The sequence below is a fragment of the Oncorhynchus mykiss genome, chromosome 16 (genome assembly GCF_013265735.2).
Source record: "Oncorhynchus mykiss isolate Arlee chromosome 16, USDA_OmykA_1.1, whole genome shotgun sequence".
Lineage (NCBI taxonomy): Eukaryota > Metazoa > Chordata > Actinopteri > Salmoniformes > Salmonidae > Oncorhynchus > Oncorhynchus mykiss.
The window spans coordinates 2,243,600-2,256,712 of record NC_048580.1 but is presented as its reverse complement, the minus strand read 5'-3'; the positions used below and the strand labels follow the sequence as shown (position 1 = coordinate 2,256,712).

Below are 13,113 nucleotides of genomic sequence, written 5' to 3'. Positions count from 1 at the left end.
TCCTTGCAGGTAACCATGGTTGACAGAGGAAGAATAATGATTCCAAGCACCACCATCCTTTTGAAGCTTCCAGTCTGTTATTCGAACTCAGTCAGCATGACAGAGTGATCTCCAGCTTTGTCCTCGTCAACACTCACTCCTGTGTTAACGAGAGAATCACTGACATGATGTCAGCTGGCCCTTTTGTGGCAGGGCTGAAATGCAGTGGAAATGTTTGGGGGGGATTCCATTCATTTGCATGGCAAAGAGGGACTTTGCAATTAATTGCAATTCATCTGATCACTCTTCATAACATTCTGGAATATATGCAAATTGCCATCATACAAACTGAGGCAGCAGACTTTGTGAAAATTAATATTTGTGTCATCCTCAAAACTTTTGGCCACGACTGTAGATAACACTGTCATGTAGGGTCTACAATGCCTTACCAAAGTTTTCACACACCTGGACTTTTCCCGCATTTTGATGTGTGACAACTTGAATTTAAAATGGATTAAATGTCATTTATTTTACGTAGCTTGATTTTGTGCCACTGATCTACACACAATACCCCATAATGTCAAAGTGGAGTTATGTTTTTAGAAATGTTTACAAATGAATTAACAATGAAATGTTTTGAGTCAATAGGTATTCAACCCCTTTGTTATGGCAAGTCTGAATAAGTTCAGGAGTAATCATTTGCTTAACAAGCCACATGATTTTTAAATGACTACACCGTCTCTGTACAACACACACAATTATCTGTAGGATCCCTCAGTCGAGCAGTGAATTTTAAACACAGAATCAAACACAAAGACCAGGGAGGTTTTCCAATACCTCTCAAAGAAGGGCACCTATTGGTAGATGGGTAAACATAAAAAAGCAGACATTGAATATCCCTTTGAGCATGGTGAAGTTATTAATTACACTTTGGATGGTGTATCAATAGACTCGGTCACTACAAAGAAACAGACGCCCTTCCTAACTCAGTTGCCGGAGAGGAAGGAAACCCGCTCAGGGATTTTCACAATGAGGCCAATGGTGACTTTAAAACAGTTACAGAGTTTAATAGCTGTGACAGGAGGAAACTGAGGATGGATCAACAATATTGTAGTTACTCCACAATACTAACCTAAAGGACAGAGTGGAAAGAAGGAAGTCTGTACAGAATACAAATATACCAAAACATGCATCCTGTATGCAACAACTCACTAAAGTAATACTGCAAAAAAATATGGCACTATTTGTCCTGAATACAAAGTGTTTGGAGCAACTCCAACACAACCCAACATTTTTGAAAATATGAAGAGTAACTGCGTCATGTTATGGGTATGTTTATCAGCAAGGGAGTTTTTCAGGAGAAAAATAAATGGATGACATTGATTGTTCCTGAGTGGCCTAGTTACAGTTTGAACTTAACTCGGCTTGAAAATATATGGCAGGACTTGAAAAAGTCTAGCGATGATCAACCACCAAGGTCACAGAGCATGAAGAATTTTTAAAAAGAATAATGGGCAAATATTGTACAATCCAGGTGTGCAAAGCTCTTAGAGACTCACAGCTGTAATCACTCTTAGAGACTTACCCAGACTTACCCAGAAAGACGCACAGCTCTAATCACTGCCAAATCTGATTCTAACATGTATTGACTCGGGGTTGAATACTTATCTAATCAAGAGATATTAGTGTTTAATTTTCCATTCATAAAAAAACTATTTTTTTTGAATTCTTCCTCTTTGACATTACAGAGTATTCTGTGTAGATCGTTAACTACAAAAAAATGACAATTTAAATGCATTTGAATCCCACTTTGTAACGCAACAGAAAAGTCAAGGGGTGTGAATACTTTCCGGAAGGCGCTTGTGTGTCAATGACTTTGACGTAGTGTACTCCTGAACTGTCATGGGCTGTAGGCCTACAACCAGAATGCACCACATCATCACTGTGTGTATTCCTTGTTTAGGTCTGGAATGATGTCAGAAGACAGATTTTTCCTCAACAGTTCAACACGCAGTTCAACTTAGAGGTACGCATACATGTATTTAGAACTGTGTGGATGCTGTGTGTGTTTGTGTTACAGAACAAGGTGATAGAGTGGATACTGTGTGTGTTTGTGTTACAGAACAAGGTGATAGAGTGGATACTGTGTGTGTTTGTGTTACAGAACAAGGTGATAGAGTGGATACTGTGTGTGGTTGTGTTACAGAACAATGTGATAGAGTGGATACTGTGTGTGGTTGTGTTACAGAACAAGGTGATAGAGTGGATACTGTGTGTGGTTGTGTTACAGAACAAGGTGATAGAGTGGATACTGTGTGTGGTTGTGTTACAGAACAAGGTGATAGAGTGGATACTGTGTGTGCTTGTGTTACAGAACAATATGGTTGTGTTACAGAACAAGGTGATAGAGTGTATACTGTGTATGGTTGTGTTACAGAACAAGGTGATAGAGTGGATACTGTGTGTGGTTGTGTTACAGAACAATGTGATAGAGTGGATACTGTGTGTGGTTGTGTTACAGAACAAGGTGATAGAGTGGATACTGTGTGTGGTTGTGTTACAGAACAAGGTGATAGAGTGGATACTGTGTGTGGTTGTGTTACAGAACAAGGTGATAGAGTGGATACTGTGTGTGGTTGTGTTACAGAACAAGGTGATAGAGTGGATACTGTGTGTGGTTGTGTTACAGAACAAGGTGATAGAGTGGATACTGTGTGTGTTTGTGTTACAGAACAAGATGATAGAGTGGATACTGTGTGTGGTTGTGTTACAGAACAAGGTGATAGAGTGGATACTGTGTGTGGTTGTGTTACAGAACAAGGTGATAGAGTGGATACTGTGTGTGGTTGTGTTACAGAACAAGGTGATAGAGTGGATACTGTGTGTGCTTGTGTTACAGAACAATATGGTTGTGTTACAGAACAAGGTGATAGAGTGGATACTGTGTGTGGTTGTGTTACAGAACAAGGTGATAGAGTGGATACTGTGTGTGTTTGTGTTACAGAACAAGATGATAGAGTGGATACTGTGTGTGGTTGTGTTACAGAACAAGGTGATAGAGTGGATACTGTGTGTGGTTGTGTTACAGAACAATGTGATAGAGTGGATACTGTGTGTGGTTGTGTTACAGAACAATGTGATAGAGTGGATACTGTGTGTGGTTGTGTTACAGAACAAGGTGATAGAGTGGATACTGTGTGTGGTTGTGTTACAGAACAAGGTGATAGAGTGGATACTGTGTGTGGTTGTGTTACAGAACAAGGTGATAGAGTGGATACTGTGTGTGGTTGTGTTACAGAACAAGGTGATAGAGTGGATACTGTGTGTGGTTGTGTTACAGAACAAGGTGATAGAGTGGATACTATGTGTGGTTGTGTTACAGAACAAGGTGATAGAGTGGATACTGTGTGTGGTTGTGTTACAGAACAAGGTGATAGAGTGGATACTGTGTGTGCTTGTGTTACAGAACAATATGGTTGTGTTACAGAACAGGGTGATAGAGTGTATACTGTGTATGGTTGTGTTACAGAACAAGGTGATAGAGTGGATACTGTGTGTGGTTGTGTTACAGAACAAGGTGATAGAGTGGATACTGTGTGTGGTTGTGTCACAGAACAATGTGATAGAGTGGATACTGTGTGTGGTTTTGTTACAGAACAAGGTGATAGAGTGGATACTGTGTGTGGTTGTGTTACAGAACAAGGTGATAGAGTGTATACTGTGTGTGTTTGTGTTACAGAACAAGGTGATAGAGTGGATACTGTGTGTGGTTGTGTTACAGAACAAGGTGATAGAGTGGATACTGTGTGTGTTTGTGTTACAGAACAATGTGATAGAGTGGATACTGTGTGTGGTTGTGTTACAGAACAAGGTGATAGAGTCGATGCTGTGTGCCAACCCAGAGGATAGACCAGATGCCAGGCAGCTGAAGATAAAACTGAATGAGTGTTCTTGTGTTCTGACCAGAGATCAAAACTTCCATCAAGACAACAGAACAGTCTAAAGACAGTCAGTGGAATTCATAAAGGCTCTCGGGAATAGTATTCATTGTGATATAAAATGCACAACTGATTCTAGATCAGTTCTCTACTCTGAGAGCTATGAATGCAGGCCCTGAACATCCAACAAAACAACAAAATGATCTGATCCTAGATCAAAACAAATCAAATCAAACTTTATTTGTCACATGCGCCGAATACAGGTGTAGACCTCACAGTGAAATGCTGAATACAACAGGTGTAGTAGAACCTCACAGTGAAATGCTGAATACAACAGGTGTAGTAGAACTTACAGTGAAATGCTGAATACAACAGGTGTAGTAGACCTTACAGTGAAATGCTGAATACAACAGGTGTAGATCTCACAGTGAAATGCTGAATACAACAGGTGTAGATCTCACAGTGAAATGCTGAATACAACAGGTGTAGATCTCACAGTGAAATGCTGAATACAACAGGTGTAGTAGACCTTACAGTGAAATGCTGAATACAAGAGGTGTAGTAGACCTTACAGTGAAATGCTGAATACAACAGGTGTAGGTCTCACAGTGAAATGCTGAATACAACAGGTGTAGATCTCACAGTGAAATGCTGAATACAACAGGTGTAGATCTCACAGTGAAATGCTGAATACAACAGGAGTAGATCTCACAGTGAAATGCTGAATACAACAGGAGTAGATCTCACAGTGAAATGCTGAATACAACAGGTGAAATGCTTACTTACAAGCCCTCAACCAACAATGCAGTTCAAGCAAGTTAAGAAAATATTTTCCAAATAAACTAAAGTAAATAATAAGAAAAGGTAACACAATAAAATAACAACAACGGGGGATGGTAGGGGACGCCATGTGCGACTGACGTGTTTTCCGTTTGCTCCCGTGGTATTCTTAAAGTTTATGTGAATTCTGCAGCAAAACCGTATTTATTTTCAAATATTAATTTGGTGATCCCTTTCCGTAAAAACCAAGACTACTTTGCTTCCGAATGTCAGCATGTCGACCAAACATAAGGCCAAGAACATGACTTTGAGAAAACCCGGCCTACAAGACCCGCTCTCATCACCGCCCTCTCCTGAGTCTGAGGGCCCGGGGACGCACACTTTACCCGGGGGCGCGGCTTGGCCTGGCGGCGCTGAAATGAACATTCTCGAGGCCATAAAACTACTACGCTCTGAGATAGTTGAAATGAAAACACACGTGGTTGCTACGATTGAGGCCAGAATACAGGAGGTTTCTGATACTTTAAAAGCAGATTTAACCATCCTGCGGAACGAGACTGTGCCGGCAATTACATCACTCAAAACAACAACTGCGTCACACACTACAACGATTGCAGCACTGGAGGCCTCCGCTACTAATGTCTCCGACTTAACTACATCCCTGGAGGCTGAAGTTAAACGCCTAGCTGCGAATTTGAAAAAGGTGAGGGAGAGCTGTGTGAGTTTAGAGGGATTCTCTCGCCGCAATAATCTGAGACTTGTATCAGTCCCAGAGTCCGCGGAAATGCATCGCGCCACGGATTTCGTTTCAGGGCTGCTGAAGGATGTTCTTGCCTTAGATGAAAAGCCCCTGATTGATCGAGCCCACCGGTCGCTGCGCCCAAAGCCCCGGGAAGGGGAGAGGCCCCGTGACATAATTCTTCGAGTGCACTTTTTTCATGAGAAGATGGAGATCCTCCGACGAGCCCGCAATACCACTCTGAGCTTTCAAGGACAGAGCTTTTCCATATACCAGGACTACTCCCCCACTGTTTCCAGGCAGCGCGCAGCTTTCGGACAGGCCAAACGAGTACTTCGGGACCATCCAAGTGTGAAGTATGGACTGCGATTCCCGGCCCGTTTATGGATATCTCATGAGGGTAAAGACCACACGTTTGAATCTCCGGAGGAGGCTATGGCTCACATTCAACGTCACATCAAGAAGTCTTGAATATGCTCACAGTTTAGCAACTGTTGCTTGCGAACTGTGGATAGTAAGTACCCCACTTGTGGTACAATTATGTTCAGATATAACAGGCTAGTCTTGTATAGTTGGTGAAACTATTCAGGCTTATTTGATGTGATCTAATGTTTTGATCATCTAGTGTGCGTGCCTTATCTCGCTCACCTATTTAGTTTGTTTACACATTGTCTCAGTGACTCAAAATATTTTTGGTTATTTGTTTACTGCATCCGTTTGCATTGACCCAGTAAACAGTAAATGTCTCCCGAGACTACACGGTTTCTGGGGCCTCACTTTAATTTTAAAAGTTTTGAGCGTCATTTAAGCCCAGCAAACGTTCAACGTTGCGCAGACGTAGTTTTTTGGGATTGGTTGTAAGCTGTCTCAGCTTCAATTAGACTACTATTATAATTACTATTATTTTTGATTGTCTTACTACGATTTCCTTACTTCAAATTAGATTTTTTGGCTGAGAGCCTTTATACATTTTATTTATTTTCTCTCAATGCCTGTTATAAGACGGGGAATACAATTATATACATCTACAAGTGGTGCTTTTGTCATTCCGTTTGCACAGGGGATTCGCCTTTTTTTTATTTGAAAAAAATACATACAAATCTTTCTTTTTGCTGCTTGATCCACTAACAAAACGCGACTTTAAAGAGCGGGACTGTGGGTTTAGGTTTAAGACCGCACTCTCACAGACATACTGTGCGAAGAGAACATGTTCTATTTAGGCTTGTACCTCGTTTGGGGAGGTATTGTCTGGGATGGGGGGAGGGGGTGGGGGGGCAGGTTGAATTGTTCAGTTCTAATGTTGTCATTCTGTCTTTTTAGTTTTTTTTCTGTTTTTTTTTCTGTACTTTTTCCAAACATTTACCACCGTACATTATTACTCTGAGACAAGTTATTCTGGGGGTTTTGGGCGCTCATTGCTTTTCCATTCTATGCTCTGATGACAGGGTTGAATAACGGGAATGCCCAGAGGGGCCGAAATAATACGATCAAGTACATTTCTTGGAATACCAAAGGGGTAAACAACCCGGTGAAGCGTAAGAGGGTGTTGACACACTTAAAGGGTTTGAATGCAAATATTGCATTTCTACAAGAGACTCACTTGAGGACTGGTGAGCATTTTAGGATGCGTAAGGACTGGGTTGGTCAAGTGTTCCACTCAAACTTTCATAGTAAATCAAGAGGTGCTGCTATTCTGGTTGATAAGGCTACTCCCTTTGTAGCTTCTGAGGTTATTGCTGATCCTAAGGGACGATACGTCATAGTAACCGGTGAACTGTTTTCTACCCCTCTTGTTTTGGCTAGTGTTTATGCTCCCAATTGGGATGACACAAGTTTCATTTCTTCCTTTCTGTCTGCTATTCCCAATTTAGATTCTCATTTGTTGATTTTAGGGGGGTATTTCAACTGTAAAATGTCCCCAGTTCTTGACAAGTCCTCACAAACAAATACAGGCCCATCTAAATGTGCCCTACTTATTCAATCCTTTCTTCAGAAATATGCGTTTCCTACAACCTACAGATAGACAGTATTCCTTTTATTCTCATGTTCATCAAACATACTCCCGGATTGATTACTTCTTTTTGGACAAAAAACTTCTGCCTAACCTTCGGCAGTGTACTTACGAGAGAATTGTTATCTCTGACCATTCACCATTAGTGCTTGAACTAGAGTTTCCCCAGCGACCTCCTAGGTGTTATCAATGGCGTCTCAACCCCATTTTACTCTCAGATAAGGAGTTTGTTAATTTAATTTCTTCTGAAATTACCTTATTCCTAGAAACTAATTCAACACCAGGTATGTCCTGCTCTACCATATGGGAGTCTCTCAAAGCATACCTACGTGGCCAAATTATTTCTTATACAGCCAACCAAAACAGAGTTCGCTCCCAGCGACTTCGGGACCTGAGCGAGTCCATAGCCACATTGGATGAGAAGTATGCTACGGATCCTTCCTCTGATCTGCATAAAGAGCGCCAACTACTCCAATCTGAATTTGATGAGCTTTCTACCAGGCAAGCTGAACAGTTACTCTTGCGAGCTCGATACAAAGTCTATGAACAAGGCGACAAGGCCAGTAAACTCCTTGCACATCAGATCCGTAAATCCGAGGCCTCACGTTTAATCCCACAAATAAGGACCCCGTCTGGTGCCACCACAGTTATACATAAAGAGATCAATGATCAATTGAAACAATTTTACTCTGCGCTATACACCTCTGAATCCCCTCAAGACCCTTCGCTGATTGACTCCTTATTTAATGGCTTGAATATGCCTTCAATTGATACAGACTCCCATGACTGTCTAGAAGAAGAATTTACGCTTGAGGAGATTGCAACAGCAGTGTCCGCAATGAAAAGTGGTAAATCAACGGGTCCGGACGGTTTTCCAACCGAATTTTACAGGACGTTTTCTGGTCTGCTTTGCCCATTCTTGTCCCGACTATTTGCAGAGTGCCTCAATACTTCAAAGCTGCCGCCTAGTCTTTATCAGGCTTCAATTTCATTACTACTAAAGAAAAACAAAGACCCCCTGGAATGTGGATCCTATCGCCCAATCTCGCTTTTAAACTGTGATTACAAAATCCTAGCTAAGCTTTTAGCCATCCATATGGAAGGCTTGCTGCACCAAGTAATACACTCTGACCAGACTGGCTTTGTGAGAAATAGGCATTTATTTTTCAATATTAGGCGCCTTATGAATATACTGTACTCCCCAGCGTCGGAGGACCCGGAGGTGGTGGTCTCACTTGATGCCGAAAAAGCGTTTGACCGCGTTGAGTGGGATTACCTAACAGCTGCCCTTTATAGATTTGGCTTTGGCCCCAAATTCATTGCGTGGATAAAGATTCTTTATTTTTCCCCCATGGCTTCGGTACGGACCAATAACTTGTCCTCTGACTATTTTCCTTTGCACCGCGGATCCAGACAGGGTTGCCCACTCTCCCCCTTGTTGTTTGCTTTGGCAATCGAGCCTCTCGCCATTGCACTACGCTCTAATGATGCCATTCAAGGCATAATCAGGGCGAGCTGGGAGCAGAAAGTCTCGCTATAGGCTGACGACCTCCTTTTGTTTATCTCCAACCCCGATACCTCATTGCCACGTGCCCTATCTGTTCTTAAAAAGTTTGGATCTATCTCAGGGTACAAGCTGAATCTAGGCAAGAGTGAGCATTTTCCGGTAAACAAGGCTGCTTTAAAGTGCTCTTTCACAAGTTCTCAGTTTAGGATTGTCCGGGATCAATTCACTTACTTGGGAGTAAAAGTGACAAGGAAATATTCAAATTTGTTTCAGGAAAACTTTGTTGCTCTAGCAGACAGATTGAAACAATCTTTTACTTTTTGGAATTCGCTACCCCTTTCTCTTATCGGAAGGATTAATGTCATTAAAATGAATGTGTTGCCCAAATTTTTATATTTATTTCAATGTTTACCCATTTTTATTCCAAAATCTTTTTTTATTTCACTGGATCAAACATTCATGCATTTTATTTGGGATGGCAAGGTACCACGGATTGGTAGAAAACATTTACAGAAGCCTAGGTCATTGGGGGGTTTAGCTTTACCAAATTTTCAGACATACTACTGGGCTGCAAATTTCAGAGCCGTTCTGTACTGGCTGCAGACTGATCCTACTGGCCCTAGACCACTCTGGGCCCAGATGGAGTCTGAATCGTATAAACCTGCAGCACTTTCCTCTGTGCTGTGCTCGTCTCTCCCAGTGTCCCTAGGCAAAAGGTGTGCCAACCCAATTGTAAAGCAGTCTCTTAAAATTTGGAATCAGTTCCGTTTAGCCTTTAGCCTCCGAGGCTTTTCTCTATCAGGCCCAATCAATCAGAACATTTTATTTCCTCCATCTTTGAATGATGGGGCTTTTGGCATTTGGCACTCACTAGGCCTTTCCTCGCTAGCCCAATTATTCTTTGATGATACATTTGCCTCTTTTTCTCAGCTGCAGGAAAAGTTCAATCTCCCCCAATCCCACTTTTTCCGCTATCTCCAGACTAGAAACTTTGTCAGGGCTAACACACCTGGATTTCCCAATAGGCCTGCGAATACTGCTATAGAGAGCATCTTGGAGCTGAACAAGCTTCCTAGAGGCGCAATTTCAGATGTATATGCAATCATTCATGACCTACAGAACCCTTCTCTGGTGCCTTTAAAGACTCGATGGGAAAAGGATTTGGGGGAGGAACTTGGGGAAGACGCCTGGGAATCTGTGCTGCACAGGGTGCACTCGTCCTCTTTTAGCACGAGACACAACCTCATTCAATTCAAGGTGGTTCACCATATCCACTGGTCGGGGGCCAAACTTGGAAGAATATTCTCTGATTTTGATCCTACCTGTGTCAGATGTAAGGTGGAACCAGCCACACTGTTGCATATGTTTTGGGGCTGTCATAAACTGTCAGGTTTCTGGGAATTCATATTTAAATGTTTCTCTGATATATATGACACTGTTATAGATCCGTCTCCCCTTACAGCCCTTTTTGGAGTACTGCCCATGGGTACCCCCCTATCAAGAATCCAGTCGGACACTGTTGCTTATACAACTCTTTTAGCTAGACGGCTAATACTACAGAACTGGAAGATGGCAGCTCCCCCATCGTATAAATATTGGGTGAGGGATGTGTTGTGCTCTCTGAAACTAGAAAAAATTAAATTCAATTCACGTGGGAACCCCAAACTGTTTGATGAGGCTTGGTCTCCATTCCGGTCTTACTTTAAACAGTCCATCCTCTGATGGCATTCCAATTAATTCTAAAATAAGTCTGTGACTTAAGGGTTGGAGGAGCTTCTCTCTGTGTTTTTGCTGGGGGGGTATTAAGGTCCATGTGCTTATTGATTGTGGTCCGCAGATGCCTTGTTCATCTTGCCCAGGCAGAGACTGAAGTGTTAGCTTGTTTTTCCCAGTTATTTTTACATTTTGTTCACGCCTACATGAATAATCATTTTTTTTATTTTATTTTAAAGCATTGTACACTTTTTTTTTTTGTCCAGTGGATGGTCGGTCTGTGGCCATGACTCTCTGTGAGTGGTTGCATTTCTCCACCCTTATCCCTTGACTGCTTACAGGAACAATGGTGAGGTGTTTGCTCTGTCCCTGTACTATAGATTGCCCTTTAACCTCTGTAGCCTTCTGCCTGGTGTGTTTAACTTGTCTAAAGTATGGTTTCTTTAAAGCTTTTTAAAAGTTTTTTTTTTTTTTTTTTTTCTAGTTGAGTGTATTTATATTGCTTTGTCTTGTCTGTGTGTGTGTATGTTCAAAACTTAATAAACAGAGTTTAAAAAAATAAAATAAAATAATAAATAAAATAAAAAATAACAACAACGAGACAATATACAGGGGTTACTGGTACCGAGTCAATGTACAGGTTAGCCCGAGGTCATTTGTACATGTAGGTAGGGGTAAAGTGACTATGCATAGATAATAAACAGAGCTATCTGAATTTCAACTGTATTACATAGACTTTTAATGTGTCATAAATCATGTGTTTTGACTGGATCTGTCTTTACTGTAATGAACTCTGAGTCCCAGCAGAATCCAATATAGTTTGAGTTAAAAAATTGTAATTATTTTGCTGCATTCATGACATAGTCGGAACTAGGAAACTCTGACATTTTCGACTTGGAAACTCGTATCTCGGAATACGACTTTCCCGAAGTGGATCCATTGTTCGCACCACCCAGGACGTTGGATCTAATCCCAGAGACCGACCCAAAACAACGTCGCCGCAGAAGAGGTAGACAGAGTGGCCTCCTGGTCAGACTTCGAAGACGTGCACCTCACCCACCGCTTCCGAGTATATTACTCACCAACTGGTAGCTACATTAAATATTACCCACAAAACACCAGTCTCAACGTCAACAGTGAAGAGGCGACTCCCGGATGCTGGCCTTCTAGGCAGAGTTCCTCTGTCCAGTCTCAACGTCAACAGTGAAGAGGCGACTCCGGGATGCTGGCCTTCTAGGCAGTGTTCCTCTGTCCAGTCTCAACGTCAACAGTGAAGAGGCGACTCCGGGATGCTGGCCTTCTAGGCAGTGTTCCTCTGTCCAGTCTCAACGTCAACAGTGAAGAGGCGACTCCGGGATGCTGGCCTTCTAGACAGTGTTCCTCTGTCCAGTCTCAACGTCAACAGTGAAGAGGCGACTCCGGGATGCTGGCCTTCTAGGCAGTGTTCCTCTGTCCAGTCTCAACGTCAACAGTGAAGAGGCGACTCCGGGATGCTGGCCTTCTAGGCAGTGTTCCTCTGTCCAGTCTCAACGTCAACAGTGAAGAGGCGACTCCGGGATGCTGGCCTTCTAGACAGTGTTCCTCTGTCCAGTCTCAACGTCAACAGTGAAGAGGCGACTCCGGGATGCTGGCCTTCTATGCAGAGTTGCAAAGATAAAGCCACATCTCAGACTGGACAATAAAAAAGATTAAGATTAAGATGGACAAAAGAACACAGACACTGGACAGAGGAACTCTGCCTAGAAGGCCAGCATCACGGAGTCACCTCTTCACTGTTGACGTTGAGACGGGTGTTTTGCGGGTACTATTTAATGAAGCTAACAGTTGAGGACTTGTGAGGCGTCTGTTTCTCAAACTAGACAGTCTAATGTACTTGTCCTCTTGCTCAGTTGTGCACCGGGGCCTCCCATTCCTCTTTCTAATTATAGTTAGGGCCAGTTTGCTCTGTTCTGTGAAGAGAGTAGTACACAGCGTTGTACGAGATTTTCAGTTTCTTGGCAATTTCTCGCATGGAATAGCCTTCATTTCTCAGAACAAGAATAGACTGACGAGTTTCAGAAGAAAGGTCTTTGTTTCTGGACATTTTGAGCCTGTAATCGAACCCACAAATGCTGATGCTCCAGATACTCAACTAGTCTAAAGAAGACCAGTTTTATTGCTTCTTTAATCAGGACAACAGTTTTCAGCTGTGCTAACATAATTGCAAAAGAGTTTTCTAATGATCAATTAGCCTTTTAAAATGATCAACTTGGATTAGCTAACACAACGTGCCATTGAAACACAGGAGTGATGGTTGCTGATAATGGGCCTCTGTACGCCTATGTAGATATTCCATTAAAAAATCTGCCGTTTCCAGCTACAACAGTCATTTACAACATGAACAATGTCTACACTGCATTTCTGATCAATTTGATGTTATTTTAATGGACCAAAAAATGGACTTTTC

General features: G+C 42.2%; 1 protein-coding gene across 3 annotated transcripts in view; it reads left to right on the top strand.

The window, feature by feature from the left end:
- eif2ak2 (eukaryotic translation initiation factor 2-alpha kinase 2) overlaps positions 1-4,226 on the top strand; it is a 36,090-nt gene extending 31,864 nt beyond the window's left edge. For 2 of the 3 annotated variants that reach the window (XM_036945759.1, XM_036945758.1), the window contains exons 19-20: positions 1,943-2,005; positions 3,845-4,226. In XM_036945759.1, the coding sequence (XP_036801654.1) occupies positions 1,943-2,005; positions 3,845-3,982 (201 nt within the window). In that variant the 3' untranslated portion in view covers positions 3,983-4,226. 3 annotated transcript variants of the gene reach the window in all.
- Positions 4,227-13,113: the final 8,887 nt, after the last annotated feature.